The 18,988-nt window shown below is 38.2% G+C and overlaps 2 protein-coding genes and 1 non-coding gene across 3 annotated transcripts in view; 2 read left to right on the top strand and 1 right to left on the bottom strand.

Moving 5' to 3' along the window:
* Positions 1-18,988, top strand: part of LOC140163069 (endoplasmic reticulum-Golgi intermediate compartment protein 3-like) — a 41,271-nt gene that overhangs the window by 11,503 nt on the left and 10,780 nt on the right. The window contains exons 4-8 of the mRNA XM_072186439.1: positions 564-724; positions 1,285-1,361; positions 2,063-2,228; positions 3,309-3,398; positions 4,891-4,987. Of these exons, the coding sequence (XP_072042540.1) occupies positions 564-724; positions 1,285-1,361; positions 2,063-2,228; positions 3,309-3,398; positions 4,891-4,987 (591 nt within the window). The remainder of the gene's footprint in view (positions 1-563; positions 725-1,284; positions 1,362-2,062; positions 2,229-3,308; positions 3,399-4,890; positions 4,988-18,988) is intronic.
* On the bottom strand, positions 14,136-18,016 carry LOC140163067 (reactive oxygen species modulator 1-like). Its single transcript, XM_072186438.1, has 3 exons — positions 17,849-18,016; positions 15,527-15,662; positions 14,136-14,739 (listed from the first exon to the last, which is right to left on the bottom strand). The coding sequence occupies exons 2-3, from the start codon at positions 15,658-15,660 to the stop codon at positions 14,631-14,633; spliced, it is 243 nt and encodes an 80-aa protein (XP_072042539.1). The 5' UTR covers positions 15,661-15,662; positions 17,849-18,016; the 3' UTR covers positions 14,136-14,630.
* Trnap-cgg (transfer RNA proline (anticodon CGG)) lies at positions 18,213-18,284 on the top strand. Its single transcript has one exon. It is a non-coding gene; the product is annotated as a tRNA-Pro (tRNA).

Genomic DNA, 18,988 nt, shown 5'->3' with positions numbered 1-18,988 from the left:
TACATATTTCGCCATGATTGTAAAAAAGACAAAGAAACTTACTCGTAGTTATGTTTCTGTATTTGCATTTCAAAAGTACATACCGTATAAATATTGTGCATATGTGACCATCCAGCACAACTGAGCCCTGAAGTCGCCAATCATCATTTTTGAGATATTCAACCAAAATATTCTGCTTGAAATTAGCTTTAAAATGATGTATATCATGTCTATAGTACTTGACATTTAAGTAGTGAAAAATCAATAAAACAGTCAATGAATCCTTTGTTTCCTATTGTTTATTGTTAAAAGTTCAATGGAGCATATCTCAATAGAGGCACTGGAGACATCCGGGTTCAGTTGTGGTGGATGGTCACTGGTCAGTCACATATTATATCATAAAAGGCAACATTTTATTGTTTTTCTTGTCCTTGGCGAATCTGAAATAAATAGAACTTGGCTTTATATTTTGTTTACTGAATTTCAAAAGAAAATGATCTGATCATTTTGAGTAAGAAGTGCAAACACATTCTATTTAGTTGTGTCTGATACATAGTCTTTTCTTCCCAAATCTCTTTCACCAGTTCTGAGTATAGACGCTATGGATATATCCGGTGAGCAGCAACTAGACGTGGCAACAAATCTGTATAAGAGACGTTTGAATCCCGATGGGAGCAAAATCACAGATGAAGACGAGAAGCATGAGTTGGGAAAAGAGAGTAAAAATGCTGCAGATATCATTAAGGTAAAGCTGTAAGGAGAGGGGAGGGAGGTGTAACTTTATCCAAATTCCACCATTTTGGGCAATAGTTGTCAAATTTGAAGTAAATTGTCAGATTTGGTGATTGGTTTATTATTGTATTGTGAAGAGAGAGCATGCAACTTGAGGTTCCTCCACTCAAAATTAACAAAAAGGCGATAGACCCCCCTATTTTACGGGACTGACCGACCCAGATTTTGCGTTTTGGGAGAATTTTTTTTACCTTCAGCTCAGCTGTTTTTGGACGAAAATTTTTGAAAAAAATTCAGAACATTTTCAAAATCTGTTGCAAAAAAAATCAAATTTTTGCTAAATTATTTTAAAGCTTTAGGTGATACTTAATGGTCATGTTAGCCTCAAGAAAAAAAATCACAATCGACCGACCCTACTTGAAAAGTTTGGCTGATCAACAATCATGACAACAAGACGCTTGACCCATTGGTCATCGATGGCATCAAAAGGCTCCTTGTATGTGATCGATGATCACCAAGAATTAATCAATTTACTGTACGGTAACACAAAATGATATGTCATTGATGTTTCAGGATGTGTTAGATAAAGAGCCTGAATTAGACCCCAATAGATGTGAAAGCTGCTATGGAGGCGAAACAAAGGAACTCAAGTAAGTCACTAAAGCAAAATAGAAACATTGCTGGGGAGGATGCCCTCAATTTTGTTCAAAATTATGATTTTTGCACAGTTGTAATGTACAATGTACTGGAAAAATCAAGGCCTTTGGTGCTGTTTGTGACAAAATTTGAGATTTTTAATAAATTTTTACAGTAGCTAAACTTATGTATGACACTATTGTCTTGTTGCGTGTGTGAATCATTGAGCCAATCAACTTCATTAATGATCGGTGGACTGAAACACGCATTGACGAAATAGGTGTTGGAAAGAAATATTTGTTTGGATCAAAATTAAATTTTTTTGAGAAATGCATTATGGGAAGTGTAAGCTATCTTCTCTAGGCTTAATGAGCCATGGGGTCCTGTTATCACCGCAAGTGCTTTTTGGCAAATGGAAAGGAAAGAATGGAAGAATAAAGAAAGAAGATGAACAAAGAAGTAGTTTGTTTTGGTTGGGATTCGAACCTGAGACCCCTTGTGTGCCGTGTGCCAAGCACTAGGTCGGTGACTGGTAGCCATGGGAGTTTGGCTGGTCCAGGCAACCAAACCGTGCGTATATATACGGTAATTGCTTATTATAGTTTTAGGTATGGTTAGGGATACACATGCAATGAGGGTCCAATGAAATTGCATGTGGAGTTTCTTAAGTGTTTTAGCATATTATTAACATGATTTGGATGACTATTTCTTATAGATGCTGCAATACTTGTGAAGATGTTCGTGAAGCCTACAGAAGAAAAGGCTGGGCCTTCAGCAATGCTAACGACATAGAACAATGTAAACGAGAAGGCTGGAGTGATAAAATGACATCGCAAAAGGGTGAAGGGTGTGAAGTATATGGCTATCTAGAAGTAAATAAGGTAAGGAGCTATAGAGTTCAAAAGGTCAAGAGTTCACTATCACAAAGTCAAGAGTTCGAAGAGATGGTAGGATCGATAGAAACACATCACAAAAGTATATGCAACGTGTCATGTCAAAAGGAGACACTTTTGGGCAGGATCGTAAATGGAGAAATAGCCAAATATCTGCCTGGGGGAAATTTTTCACAATTTGGGTTTGTTGCAAATTTGTGATGTTATTAATGTTTAAAATATTGTCTGATAGTTTCAGACCAGAATATACCTGGCATCTTGTATTTTTTGAGACATTTTTCAAGGTAATTTCTACTCTCAACATTTCAATAATATTTTTAAAGGCCGATATCTCAATTTCCAATTTTATAATACCATAACTTACGGACTCAATATCTTCGCTTAGGAATATCCGATTTCATTGGGGAAACAGCATTGTGGAGCAAAATATCTCTATACATATGTAAAAACCTCAAAATTGATAACCTGCCCAAAAGTGTCTGCTTTTGACATGACACATCACATATAAGGTTGAAGTCTATGGCTACATATAATAATCTGAGACAGAATTAAAATGTTTGCGTCTGATGTCGCTGTTAATCAAACTCCCCACGACCCTTGATTGGTTAGTAGCGTAAAAAGGAAGGTTGATTCTCCTGGAGAAAAGGAATCACAGAAAATGGCGAAAAATTGCGATACTTTTACAAGGTAAAAAGCAACTTATCTAGGCATTTGTTGACATGGTGCCTCCTGGAGAGAACGTTTCCTATCACTAAGAACCAACTTTTGAAACGGTTTGTAAGTGCAAAATTAAGACCATAATTAAAGGCACACTGTTTTACCACCGTTTTTAGAAACTCAATCGTCACGACACTCGTAGACAAATATTGCCCGAGTTTGATTGTCAGACACAACCTAATAGTTTTAATTCTGTCTCCAATTATAGAAGTAAACAAGGTAAGGAGCTATAGAGTTCATAAGGTCAAGAGTTCAAAAGGTCAAAGAGGTGGTTGGAGCCTTAAAATGACACCACAACAGTTTGTGATATAATATATTTACTGATATGATTTATTTGTTTTATTTTCACAGGTTGCTGGTAATTTTCATTTTGCTCCTGGTAAGAGTTTTATGCAGCATCATGTACACGTACATGATTTACAGCCATTCTCAGGAGATAAGGTATTATGAATTATAAGCTATTCCTGTTGGCTACACCCCTATGGAAGACATGACCTTAATCTCCCATACAGGGGCGATATTTCAGATGGAGTCACCCATTGAAATTCACACTCCCTGTGTGGGAGATCTAAAGTCATGTTTTCTATTTGGGGGTGTATGGATTTCAACTGGATTTACCCATTAACCCTAACGCTACTAGACCATACAGCACAAAGCGATTGCAAGATCATACATCAGCAATCGGATCATGTCGCATGCATGATTCGATTGTGCAATCCTGCGTATACACACCAAAATGTTGGCCAGGCATACTGAGTTCAATGTTCGTTTGAGGTCAACTTGTAAATAGGCTGAAAATGACAAATGTGGACTTGCATGAACAGTTCAAATCCAATTATGTCCTCAGAATCTTCCTGCCTATACTTTGGGCAGACTTTAAGAGTACAATGTAACAGACTTGTACCCGAGTCCAGCTTGTCCGAGTCCGAGCCGAGCCGAGTCTTTTCCTGTCCGAGTCCGAGCCAAGTCCGAGTCCAACAAAAAGTGGACTCGAGTCCGGACTCGAGTCCGAGTCCGGAGTCGAACGATACATCTCTGCAATGTAATCTACACTTGGACTGTTTGAGATGAGATGTATTAGACTGCTCACTTTTTTACTCAACAGTTTTTTATGCCAAAACAGCTGATAAAACTTAAATGATGCGGGAAAAAGCAGTGCAGGCGGGCAGGAAGTTGTGATAGGAGAGAGGGAAGGGAAAAAAGAGGATGAAAAAGAGAAAGAATATCACTCACACTCACTCGGATCCAAAACATGCTCATCTATCAGGGCACATTTCTTTAACTCCAATACATTTGTACATTCATTGAATAACCTTTGAAAATTTGGGTACAAAAAATTCATACTCTGCAACTTGAGGTCAAATTTTGTACTATGATTGTTTTATTGAGTTTAGATTGAACTATGTCATTGGGATGAGGCCATTGTGGACGGCTGCGCTCGGGTCATAGCATGGTTTTGAGATCACCTATAATCTTAACCATGTCCCGAATATAAAGCAGTCAATAATTGTTTCATATATCGAATGGATATGTGGATGTTGCGATTGTGCAGACATGACCGGTCCATAGTTCATTTCCATGACCGGTCCATAGTTCATTTTGAGGGCATAGTTAATTCAATGACTGCACTTTCAACTGTAATCAGATGACAGGAATCTATGTATGAGGTATATAATGCCTATTATGCTCCCCAGATCATAATCTCATGTCACTCAATCTCTCACTCTGATTGGCTGAGATCATGTATCATTTTTATTGATACGCAATTTTTTTTTAATAGATCAGAAACTGGGCAAGAATTGCTGAACAAGAATTGCCTTTAAAAAGGACCTAACCCCAACCAACATTCTGCATTGTTACAAGCATTCCTGTATGAAGAACCTGCAAAACCCACCACATTAACACTTCCAATGATTTCCTTTCTTTTTGACAGTTTAATTTAACACATCATATAAAGCAGCTATCATTTGGTATGGAGTACCCTGGCATGGATAATCCACTTGATAATATGTTAGTCACAGATGTACGAGGTAAGGAGAGTCAAGTTCAATTATTATACAAATCCAACATTCTACTCACAGTTTTGCCAACCAGGTTGAGCGTTTTTTCAGTACCGGTAATACGATAATCGTCTGTTTTCTCACAAAAATTCTCATTCCTCGTTTCTTAACAGCGGATCATATTAATGCTATGCATGCTAGCCATAGGCTTCAACATAAAAAGGTCAAAGTTTTGAGGTATTTTCTGAAAATATCAAGAGCTATCCAAAGAACCACTGAACCAATACTAGGCTTGTCTGTACTCATTTTAACCCTTTGAACCTTGGCCTACCACATAGTCCCGTCCATCCAACCCTGAGCTTCCTAATGCACTCGAAAATCGCCTCAGTATTTTGCCCATCACGCCGAAAGAAAAGGTCTCCGACCTCTGAACCCCGGTCTCCCAGATAGCCAAAGGATTCCGATGTAAACAAAACATATCGCAATTGATGTTAAGTGAGCCGCTTTTAGCGACTCTACGGGTTTTTGACACACCATGGTAAAAGCCTCTATAGCGACTATGGTACAGGTTACCGTGAGCCACTATGGCGGCTTGTCGGGTTCAAAGGGTTAATGCATTTTGTATGCTGATTCCAAATATGGTCATTAAAATTTACATTTCTGAAATTTTTGAATTTATCTGAACTGAAACTATCAAGTGCGACCCCCCCCCCGGCCAAATTACCAATGCAAATAACAACAAGTGGTTCCATTTTCATTTGGGGTGGTGGCATGGGGGTCTACATCTATAAGCATTGAATCACTTGAATATTGTCAAAAGGACAAAGAAATTTACTCTTTTTTTATTGTAGTACATGTATCATGTTATGTGATTCATGTACCTTATTCAGTCAAATTGCTTACCTAAATGCTAATTCCAAAAATACATACATTGTTAAAAATGTCTTTCAAAATAAAAAATACCCCTTGGGAAATGTTTTGGACCCCTTCAGAGGAAAAATTCACAATTAAAGGGTCCAAAAAAATTGAAAATACCCCTTCAGCAAAATGCTTAAAGAAAACTCTGCTGAGCACCTGAGGGATGAGAATTTTCGTGAGAAAACAGACGCATCATCGCATTACTGAAGTGTAACAGTGAGTAGAACTTTGGATTTGTCTACTTAATAATTGAACTTAGTTTGAAATAATTCCAATCCAGATGAATCTATTCCAAGATGTCAGTTGGGTCTCATTATCTGCGGCATCGGGCTGTTCCAGTTGAAATCTATTGGGGTATTCCAGATGAAATCCATACACCCCTATCAGGGTCTTCGTTAGAAATGTAGGTTTGCCTGTCATTTGAATAAAATTACCTGTCCTAATTTGACCTTTGAAACATTTACCAGACTATTACAGTCCATTGGGGATTCAAAGAGTTCAAATATTTGTTCCTATGGCCTTGTTTTGCAAATCTGGTCTACTAAAAAGGTCAATAGCCTTTCTCAACACCTACAATTATAATGTAGCATCTGTAATAGGCCTGTCAAATTTGCCTGTCCCAGTAGCGAACTTTGGATGGGCAGACGGGTGGCTAGCTAAGACACTGCCCCCTATGGATGACCTTAATCTCCTACACAGGGGTTGTAGATTTCAAATGGAGTCGCCTATTAATCCCATTTAAATTCACACTCCCAGAAAGTTGACGGTCTTCAACCCAGAAAGTTGACGGTCTTCAACCCAGAAAGTTGACAGTCATCAACCCAGAAAGTTGACAGTCTTCAACCCAGAAAGTTGACAGTCATCAACCCAGAAAGTTGACGGTCTTCAACCCAGAAAGTTGACAGTCATCAACCCAGAAAGTTGACAGTCCTCAACCCAGAAAGTTGACAGTCCTCAACCCAAAAAGTTGACAGTCATCAACCCAGAAAGTTGACAGTCTTCAACCCAGAAAGTTGACAGTCATCAACCCAGAAAGTTGACAGTCTTCAACCCAGAAAGTTGACAGTCATCAACCCAGAAAGTTTAGTCATCAACCCAGAAAGTTGACAGTCATCAACCCAGAAAGTTGAGTCATCAACCCAGAAAGTTGAGTCATCAACCCAGAAAGTTGACAGTCATCAACCCAGAAAATTGACAGTCATCAACCCAGAAAGTTGACAGTCTTCAACCCAGAAAGTTGACAGTCTTCAACCCAGAAAGTTGACAGTCATCAACCCAGAAAGTTGAGTCATCATCCCAGAAAGTTGACAGTCATCAACCCAGAAAGTTGATAGTCATCAACCCAGAAAGTTGACAGTCATCAACCCAGAAGGTTGACAGTCATGAACCCAGAAAGTTGACAGTCTTCAACCCAGAAAGTTGACAGTCTTCAACCCAGAAAGTTGACAGTCATCATCCCAGAAAGTTGACAGTCATCATCCCACTGGGTTCACAGTCTTCAACCCAGAAAGTTGACAGTCTTCAACCCAGAAAGTTGACAGTCATCAACCCAGAAAGTTGACAGTCATCATCCCAGAAAGTTGAGTCATCAACCCAGAAAGTTGACAGTCATCATCCCAGAAAGTTGAGTCATCAACCCAGAAAGTTGACAGTCATCAACCCAGAAAGTTGACAGTCATCAACCCAGAAAGTTGAGTCTTCAACCCAGAAAGTTGACAGTCATTTACCCAGAAAGTTGAGTCATCAACCCAGAAAGTTGACAGTCGTCAACCCAGAAAATTGGCAGTCGTCAACCCAGAAAGTTGACAGTCATCAACCCAGAAAGTTGACAGTCGTCAACCCAGAAAGTTGACAGTCTTCAATCCAGAAAGTTGACAGTCATCAACCCAGAAAGTTGACAGTCATCAACCCAGAAAGTTGACAGTCATCAACCCAGAAAGTTGACAGTCATCAACCCAGAAAGTTGAGTCTTCAACCCAGAAAGTTGGCAGTCATCAACCCAGAAAGTTGAGTCATCAACCCAGAAAGTTGACAGTCATCATCCCAGAAAGTTGACAGTCATCATCCCAGAAAGTTGACAGTCATCATCCCAGAAAGTTGACAGTCATCAACCCAGAATGTTGACAGTCATCAACCCAGAAAGTTGACAGTCATCATCCCAGAAAGTTGAGTTATCAACCCAGAAAGTTGACAGTCATCAACCCAGAAAGTTGACAGTCGTCAACCCAGAAAGTTGACAGTCATCAACCCAGAGTTATTATCAAAAAGGTTGAAGGTCAATTTTTGGCTCAATAGGTGTCAAAAACATGAAAATGCTCTGATATTGACAAAAAATGTGTCAAACTGTTTGTTTTGACAGACAATTTAAATAAAGAATAGTTTGCATGATCTAGGTAGCAGGAAAATAGGTCAAGATCAGTGGAATTTCTTTTGAATAGAGGACTAATACATAATTTTAAAGGTATTATTTTAAACACAATTTGATCAAGTTTGAACCCTGTATAAAGTTGAATGTAATTTTTTTTGTCATGTCTCATGGTTTTAGTACATGACTGTGAAGAGTAACTTAGGGGACCTTTTATGCAAATGGGATCAGCTTCAGACAATGGCCTGGGAGGCCTAGTCCTGCCAGCAAGACTTCAGTCTTTATCATAAACATAATGACATCTACTGACCTGAAGTCTTGCAGCGGTACATAGGGATGCACTGTACGTTTAAGAAATCCAAACTTCAAGCATCAAGAAATATACCTTGTATTTGTCAGTTTTACCTCAGAGATGCTGTAGACCCTCTCTTACAGTGTAGAAACATCACAAGTAGAATGCTGCTCAATATGATAAATCCAAATCATGAAAATCAAGACATTTTGCAGAGCAATATTTTGACCACTTTTGCACTAAGTAAATTACTCCCATGAATATTGCAGGTTTTGCCAACCCTGGGAATTTTGAACCCACCCAAAAAATGAGATCAATTTTGATCAATTACCTCAACTTTGGGAGTATAGACTAGTACAGTGGGATTAAAATCATCCAAGCACGCCCAAACCCTGGTACAATGGGATTAAAATCGTCAGTGCATGCCCAAACTGTCCTTGAGAGAGTTCCTCAGCTGCATCCTTAGAGCCCAAAATGAGCCCACATATTGTGATGTTTCTTATTTGTGGAAAAGATAATACTACTGGGAGGCCTAACTTTGACAGAGCTAAGAAGTAATAAATAAATACAGAAATGGATACAAGATCTAAATGGGGCGGGAATTGGTGGATGGGATTCTCAAGTCAGAGATGCCACTCAGTTTGACTCAAAAAACCTGAAACTGATGAAAAAAACCCTGAAAAAGCATGTGATTGCAGGCCCAAAAGCCCCAAAACGGGCTGAAAATAAATACCGAAACCTGGAAATTTGAACTCACAAAAACCTGAATTCAGGCTAAAATCTGAAAAGTGACATCTCTGCTCAGTACTTCCCACCTGTCATGCCTGAAACCTTTGAAATATGCTCTAAATGGTAATTTTGTACCCATAGATGGTGTCAATTTTATACCGGTACAGTATGCAAAAGCTACCTAAATGACATAATTGTTGGCTTTTTAACATTCAGTATCTGCTGCAGAAAGTTATGAGAAACCAAGAGAAGACAAAGACACATTTATTGGTCTTACACAAAACATTGGGCAGATTCTACTCGCCAGCAAATAACCAACACTAAACATGTAAGGCTTTTGTCTGTTTTGTAAGACTTATGAATGATGCCTCCTCAATAGCAACTTTAAAAAAACCAGGGACATCAATGTGCTGTGTGATAAAAAAAACCCAGCTGTTGTGAATGTGAAACTTAATTTACTTTTTGGACGAATAGCAAGTCACATAAGTGAGTGAAACCCCTGGGTATGGAACGCAATCACCAGTGCAGTGGCGTAGTGTCATGGGGGGCACATGCCCACAATTTATTGCAAAATTTAGAAAATCAAATAGGATAATGGTCAGAAAATGGCTTGTGCCCCCATCAGGCACCAACCATGATGCCCACCCCAATATGATGACCCACGCCACGCTACACCACTGGCACTCACACGGTAGAGACAGGGTGCGATCTCATGCCTTTTTGCTGGGAATTTTAATTGAATGAAATGCAATCTGAACGTGATCGTATCTGTGCGTATTTCAAAATACAACACAAACGCACAACCTTGGAAAATACTAACCAATCACAAGGGAGTTGGCATGGTCAGATTCACTTCCACGTCACTCACATGCGAACGTTCATCACAGGGGTTTCGCTGGCTGGTCAGTGATTCCCTGAGCATATAGCACTTAGGGTGATTGCGTCATCGCATCACATGGGATTCATGTATGCCTCATGGTATTTTGTGGTAATTTCGGGTGTTACCCTAACACCCGAAATTACCACAAAATACCACAAGGCATACATGCAGGTCCTAAACAAATATTGCGTCTGTTTCCAGTCTCTGTTTCAAACTTATTTTCTATAAAAATTAATTTATCTTGCAATGTCATCTCTTAGTTGGGATAAGTTTGATGACAAAAGATGAAAGTATCAGCTGCTTTCGATTGTGACTTGTCTTATTTGTCATCTAAATTTTATTTGTCATCTGTTTTTTTTTACTTCCCCCACTCATTCCAAAAATACCCATAGCCAATCATCCTACACACTTGTAATTACAGCTTTGCAAATCAAACCAGAGAAATATTCTTTTCATTTTAGAGGCAGTACTGTTTGATGCAACCTGTCAACTATGAGTGTACAGTGGCGATGCGAGGGGGGACAGGGGGACACATACCATGGGGCTCACCTTTTGGGGCGCCAAATTGACCCTGGTTAAAAACAATTTGGGTCAACACACCGTGTTGAAATTTTTTGATCCCCATGTTTCAGATGCTTGCACACACTAGGAAAAAAAATTGGGGTCAACAATTAACAATTTCAGTCAGCAAAAATTTTGTTTACCAGATTGGGGCTCCATTCTGTATCCTTGCCCCGGGTGCCACAACCCCTAGCTACGCCACTGTGTACAGTCATTCTTTTAAAATCCAATTTAATCAAGTAATTATTTTTTTAAAGTTTTGTTTCAATTATCATTACATTTTATTACTTTTACTGACTTACAATTTTGTCGGAGAAAAACGGCATTTGTTTACATTTTGAGAGCGTGCAGAGCATAAACACCAAAGTGGGGCAATCAGAATCAATTATCTGACAATCATAGCAACAGACAGATAATCTAATTGTCCGATTGTGCGTCAAATCGTTGGTCTGCGCAGATCGGCGCCCTTGAAGTGAACACAAAGCTCTCCGTATGTCGCTCATTAACAGGACACTTGTGTCAATCAGAGCAAGGGACTGCCGTTCTTCTCTTAAACCCAGTGTAATATGTAAGCTGTTTATATATTTTGTTTTTTAATCTGAGTCTCATGGGAGACCAGTATTGTATTACTGAACTGAGTATCAACCCTGAATAAATAGTCTTCTACTACAGAAAACCATCAAAGACTTTCTTTGTAATGATTCCAGGCCTTGTCTTTTGAGGCGAGTGAGAGTGATCACTTGCCATCACTCGCCTAAAATGAAGCTGAAGAGAGCTTTTTATCTCTCGCCTACATTTGGTGTAATACTAATACAAGTGATTAAAATCACTCGCCTACAGCTCACCTGACAAGTTTTGAGGAGAGTGATTTGTCACTCGCCACCAATTATCAAAAGACAAGGCCTGGGTTTCCAGAAAATGTTCATTAAAGTGCGCTCTTCACTCTCTGTACCATCACTGGTTATGACGTTACTTCATAGCTTCAAGATTAACTTTTTAGGATTAAGCCATCAAGTACAGACACAGGAAAAACTCCTTTTTCTCATTTTATTGCCAAACATGCATGATACAGAATAACATAAATCTATAAAGGTATTGGAATAAAATATATAATAGATTCAATCTAAACCCAGAACAAGTTGTCAGACATGTTTTTGAGGTTTTATGACATTCACATACAAAAATTTTGGAATTCTTAATTTAGGCCTATTTGACTGTGGGACTAAGTGGACTTTTAAAAATCCTTGAAAGTACTTATTACAAAGAGGTTTATTTAATCAATAAAAACAGTTGAACTATGATTACCCCTATTCAATCTGTGTAAGGCAGGAAACTAATTGGCCCATTTCTCAGAATAGCAATTTTGCAAAAATATCAAGGTATCATTTACAAAATTATCCATATCTTGAAAAGTATTGTTGCTCTTTATATAATTTTGGTATCATTTTAAAGCTTATTGTCTGGTGCTTACATTTTTATTCAAATCGTGAAATGTCAAAAATGAGACCTGTTCCTGGTTTTGTGGGAGCGGGTCACATTATATTGACCATTCTTCATCTTGGTATGCAATGCAATGGCATACTGTAAGTCAATTTGTGCCGAAATTCCTCCAAACAATGCAATAGGAGTATTGCATTTAACAAAGGAAATTGATAAACCTCCAAAATGTGTTTATTGTTATGCAATATGCCTAGTGCATTGTAGGGAGGAAATTTGGCACAAATTGATTTAATGTAGAAAAACCCTAAATCTGTGTATTAGTGTATCAGTGGGATACTGTGGGACTGGGACATGATCTCAAAATGGCCTACATATATCGAGGGGTGAGAACCAGAATACCATAAGTGCATTTTTGGTCAAAATGAGATTTTGATATCATACTTTTCCTTACAACACTGGGCATCTTATGGTTGTATAGCCATAATCAAGTTATAGCCACAGAAACTGATATCAGCCAAAATATAAAGCCCTAAGTGCAACACTATATGAAATGTGCGAGACCCAGAAGGGCCAAAGTACAAAAATGCCTGTGTCATAACATGGCTTTTTTGCACAGCCTTCTGGTTCTCTCCCCTCGATATGGCGATGAAGAAGTATTGGAAGTTCAACATTATACCAATACAGAGCTGCCAACCCTTCTTGATCCTGCAGAAGACTTCCTCATTTGCTGACAATCTTCTGTCTTCTGCAAAACATTAAATCTTCTGCATCTGCAGCCATCTGGCTAAATCTTCTGCATTTACAGCCATCTGGCTAAAAAATCAAAACAAAATCAATTATACGCCCACTGTCCTGTCCTTTAACAAAAAAACAAAAGGTTGAGTCAATTGAGTGGCCTTGTAAAGGCATTTTAAGGGTCTCAAAAAGCTAACATCCAGGAGTTTTTGGAGGTACTGATCCCAAGCAAAGGGCGCTGCCCTTGGCATGAAAGCGCCACATCCTAAGCTTTTTTACACTTCGCAGAAATCTTCTGCATTTACATATTCCAATGTTGGCAGCTCTGCCGATACCAGGATGTCTTCAAAAGCGGAGTGATAATTCACATGTAATCATTACTAATTGTACTACGGTATAAATCATTATAGGACGCTCTATATTACTTTTTTTGGTCATGCGATGTCAAGATGTTAAAATTCAACAGCCCTCTTATGAAGAACTCCAGTTATCAAGGAAGCCATGTGCTGCAACCTGCAATACCTGCCTTCTGCTCATCGTTGGTGTGTGTCATTGGCCTCTAAACATGTTTAAAGCAAAACCACCTATGTAATTCCTGTTGGCAGTTTTTTAAAACATGTTCAGGGGCCACAAAGCACAGGAGGTTTTTTCCTGCCCAACGACGCTATAATTGTTGCCATCAGCTTGCTTGTTTCAACAATTTCATCATAATGTGATGGGAAAAAACCCCTGTTCTACAAGCCAGACCTATTTTGGTGATTTTTTTTTAATTTGCGCTGTATGCATGTAAAATCAGGTCTTTTGTGGTAAAAGTGCATCACATTGATTTTGACAGAAAATTTTTTTTTTGGTTATTTTATTTGTTTGAGCAACCCTACTTAAAGGGCACATGGATCCAACCATACAACAGGGTTTGTTTTTGTCACCTAAACCCCATACTTGGGCTTATCCTTAATTACATGACAATCAGTGATTGGCAATTTTACTAATTTTTTATACATTTTTTACATTTAATTTTTATCAACTTAATTTCTGCAAACAGTTCAGCCAGTGACTTGTTTCACTGTCAGCAATATCTAAATATGGTAGCAAACAAAGCAGAGCATACACACATGTATGTAGTTCAGTTAACTTTTACATGTATTCAGTGGGCGTAGCTAAGGGGGGGGGGGGCAGCTTCCCCTTAAAGAAGTCTTGCCCCCCTGTGGAATGCTTCCCCGATTTGAAAGATTTTTAGGCACTTTTTTGCACTTGTTTGACAATTTTAATCAAATTTTGCCCCACCCACCCCCCTCTGAAAAAATCCTGGCTATGCCACTACATGTAATGCATTGTAATTATTTTGTAGGAATAATATTAATATTATTACAGTCACTATGTCAAAAATAATATCCTCAGGAGTGCTTGGGGTTGCATATCCTTGTGCATTATCGCCTCTTGCTATTTTTTTGTTGTCTTGAAAATCATGCTGGATGTGACCCTTTGGTTTTGTGTGTGAAATGGTGTCAACTTCAATTAATAATTCTAATGCGAGTTATCTCATCCAAATATGACACTAGGATTGAATCAAGACACGTTTTATTCTGTGTGTGTAAGTTCTCAAAATTGTTAACGGATAGTATTCGACAATCTTCCTCAGCGGGAGATGGATTGGGCCGTTGTGGTGATGAGTTAAATCAGGGGTTCCGGTAAAGAAAATCAAGTTGATGATGTTGCACGCAACCCCCTCCCCCTCCCAAATGAGTTCTCAATGCTAGCATCTAATTCCAGTTCCAACCGACATAAATAGTCCAAATGTTCCTCCACCTTGCATCATTGTTTTGCCAACTGTGCTGAGTAACTCCCGACCTCTCAGTCCATATCTGGAAGAAAGACACATTGAGAACATTTTAAAAGGAGATTCAATTCAGCGGGCTATTCCAGTTGAAACCCATACCCCCGCTATGGAAGACATGACTTTAATCTTCCACACAGGGAGTGTGCATGAATTTCAAATGGGGTTACCTGAATGGGTGACTCCATCTACATCCCCTGTTTTGTGGGCGATTAAGGTCATGTCTTTAATTAGAAATTTAAGTAAGATTCAAGGAACGTCAGAATTGTGTTCCTAAAAGCACCCAAAAAAAAACCCTCCCAAAAACACACACACGCATGGAGACAAAAATGTGCAAGAATTCACTTTTGTTTTTCTTTGTGTGGTTTTGTTTTGTTTTTTAAAGTTTGTAGGGTCTTCATCCACTTCATCAAGTGATTATCTTCAATTTCTCACTGTAACATTAACAGAAGGACACTCCCAACCATACTTTTATAATAACATGATATATAAATTAAGTTTTAAAATAATAAAATTTGAGGCCAACAAAAACTTAAACAAGGCCCAATTGTAAAAATAGTAAAATACTCAGTATTTTGAATAACCACTACATGTACACTGTAGTCCAAAGTTTGTTCAGGTAAATCATTCTAGGGCACCATACACCAGGCAATGTGTCCAACTGAAAGGGCATCAAGGTGAATTGGGCTATTCCTGTTGAAATCCATGACCGTAATATCCCACGCTTCCGTGTGTAGATGATTAAGGTCATGTCCTCCATTATACGGGGTGTGTGGAATGTGGAATGGCCCATTAATAGTCCTGAACCAACTTACCTTAATGCAGAGAATCCACCAAACAAAGCCCCTGATCCCATACCAACTGCAAAACCAATCATGAATCCCATTTTGACTCTGTCAAAACAGCTTGGACCTCTGGCCCCACCGTATGATGGCTGTGCTACTGGCATATCTGGAAAAGTGAGAGTCAAAAGATTTAGAGTTTCATTGTGCAATTTTCAGACAATGTTTTAATGAAATATGAAAGACTAAGAGCTGGTCTCCTCATGAAGAGCTTAGAAGACTGGTTTGCACCAATGGTCATTAATAATATGTAACGAATTATTATCTCATGGGATTATCTGCTCTATTGGTCCTCCATAGTTTGAACTCCACAGGATTATTTAGGAGGTTTCAAATCCAAGATCAAGAACAGCACTAGGCCTTTAATACTATGCTGTAACAATTTTCACCCGCCAGGCGTAGCCATGTTAAGGGCAGAGTAATGAGAGAGATCACAGGCCTTTTCGAGCATCATTATTTTTTAATTGTATGTCCAAAGTATATAAAACTATACATTTTTGGAAAGGAAATGAGTCGAGGAATCCAATGGTGATGTCAGATTTGTTCAAAAATCTCAAGTTTTTGAAAAAATCACAAAAATGCACTTTTACCCCATTTTTTTTGTGACAACTTAAAAAAAAACCGCTCGGAGTAAAAAAAAAAAATTAGTTAGTTTTTCATGGAGAAGAGACATGAACTTAGGGAAGGTTTTTAATTTTTTGAAATTAAGTCTTATTTTTGAAATATTGCAAAAACATGTGAAAAAAGCAATTTTGTCACTCTATTATTATTAAGCTAAAAATTAATTCAAAATATAGTGAAAAAGATAACAGAATACTTTTTAAAACCTAAAAGCAATGTTTTAGCCTCTTCAAGGGTTCATACCACTAAATCCGCCTGTGAGCGGTTTCCGGCAAAATTTTATCACGCCTATAGTCCCAACTTTGCATACGAATTGTGCAAAATCGGTGCAATATTATTTTAGTGTTGAAAATCGTGTTTTACTAGAACTTGTGAATGTGAGCTCTACTAATTTGAAAAGAAAACGCAAAAATGTGAGTGATGTTTACGATGATGAGCGCATGAACACACGAGGTCAAAACACGGTTAGCAGTCGGACGTAAACACAGGAAATCGGGCCTTTTTATATAGTGCTAATTTTCTCAAAAAGTAGACATTTTCAGATATGTTATGCAGAATTTTGTTCTATTTCAAAACTAGAGGTAACTTGACAAGACATGGCCTAAAACGTGACCCGTATTTTGCACGTTAAGTCTATGGAAGGCTATTTTGTGTTAGGCCAAGTAAAATAAAAAACATACGTATAAAACATATCGTCCCAGCCCTCACTAATTTTTGGAGAAAATTGTTATTTTTCCTAATTTGCTTCTTTACTTTGTTTCTAATATTGTTGTAATGAAAAAGACATGTTCAGATGTTCTTGGTTATCATTTATAAACACATTGTAAACACTTTCTTCAAGCTAGGGGTAGGGCTTTGGGGAAATAACATTTATTAGCCTCCTAGTCCATATAATCAGACCCAGAACAAAATATTAATTTCTGACATGATCCTGTTCTGGGTCTGAACTGTTTCCATATGAAATCTTGATGGCAAATTGGACAATAGAAGCACATGGTTCTACGTGACAGCTTTTTAATCCCTATTCATGTTACGTGAATCACGCTATTGTGGACCATCCTTCTGATACTCGAGTGTTTGGACAAGTGGAACGGTCTTTTGTCTACCTCTCTGTTTGTAAACAAACCAGGAGGTCGAAATAAATCCTCCTCGCCGAATCACGAAAGTCAGCGTAATATACGGCACTGGGGCCTCCCCAATTTTATAAGATGTTGACAAACACTGTGAAATTGCAATTTTACACAGAAATGAATGATAAAAAATAAAATAATAACAAATAATAAGGACCTCCCTTGTCGATTATTTAAAAAGTCCGGACGATATACATGTTATTTTTTTTAATTGGCCTTATGTAGTGTACCCTCAATCATGATCAATCTCATGAAAAATTATGGAAAAAGTGAAACCTTTATCTTCACTCAGAACGAGTATCTATCTCGAGCTCATAGTCATACAAACAAATATGGAAAGTGTAAGCCTTTAGTTTTGAGACCGAATTAGTATCGATCACGGGCTGATGCAGCTCTGGGGCTGATGGGAACTGATGCAAGTCTTACGTGCGTTATACGTGTCATACATACATAACATGGGCATGGCTGCAAAATTCTGCAGTTTTAAGCGTGAGATTTTGTTACGAGAACATAAATGTGACTGTCAGTCATTTGCTGTACTTACTGGTATTGGTTTATCACCTGGTAATATTTGCGATTGTATTATTTCCTATAACTGCAATTTATTTTGTGAAAAAAGGTGCCTAATTTCTGAAAAATCAAGAAATTTGCGATGACTACGACGGCCAAATTTCCTACATGTAAGACGCCATGTTTATTTCCCAGAATGCTGAGCGCATGTAATTGTTTTCGGTGATAAATCATAAGCCGAGGTCAGATTGTGCTAAAAAACAACATATTTGTTATTTTCGGAAATATGTGCTGGGATATAAATACTTATTTTTCAAAATATTAGCTCTACTAAATACCTAGATTGCGCAATTTTGGTAAACTACATATATTTTATGGAAATCTTCCGGCGCGATAGTGGCTTGGTGGTCTAGTGGTATGATTCTCGCTTCGGGTGCGAGAGGTCACGGGTTCGATTCCCGTCCAAGCCCTCCTGTGGTTTTTTTGTTTAGCGAGGATGGTAGTGGTGTTTGTTTGTTTGTTTACCCAGGTTGGTCCGTGAGGAACACATGCTAATCCATGGAAAAACCATGGACCGTTCCAAGCTCATACAAATGCACAAGCCTGGATAGCCAGTATAGGCTAATATATCAGTGCATGCTGGCCTAGATAGCTTTGATAAACAAAGCAAGAAATGGAAGAAAATAGCTAGGAAAAAGAGAAAAGAGAGAAGGCCACTCCCAAACACAATTGTACTCTTAGCCCTTACTTCGTGAGAAAGGAAACTGGAATTCCAATCTCAGGCCCCGATGCAAAGGCTTTGCTTATTGTGATTGTGCTACTTTTAATATACTCACAACGACACTTTCCCCTATTTTATATTTAAAAAAACAAGAAGGGAAACGTGGGGGTGGGGTAGGGTATGGTTGAATGAACAATCAGAAAATGTGTTTCCCCACTCTCAATCCGGGTTTTTGGTATTTTTACTTGCCATAATTTTTTTAATTATCATTTGGACAGCAATAAGGCAAGAAAAACAAGTCTGTCTCATCATATTGTAAGATTTCTGACAACTTTTTTCTTCGCAAAATGATAAAATAAGAGATAAACAAATCACCAAAATCTGTAACAACAAAAGTTTGGTCAAAATATGGCTCATTTTTACATGCATACAGCAAAAAAAAATTATGAAATT

This window comes from Amphiura filiformis, chromosome 10 (assembly GCF_039555335.1).
Source record: "Amphiura filiformis chromosome 10, Afil_fr2py, whole genome shotgun sequence".
NCBI classification, from domain to species: Eukaryota; Metazoa; Echinodermata; class Ophiuroidea; order Amphilepidida; family Amphiuridae; genus Amphiura; species Amphiura filiformis.
The sequence above is the reverse complement of the archived record's forward strand: the minus strand, read 5'-3'. Positions and strand labels throughout refer to the sequence as shown.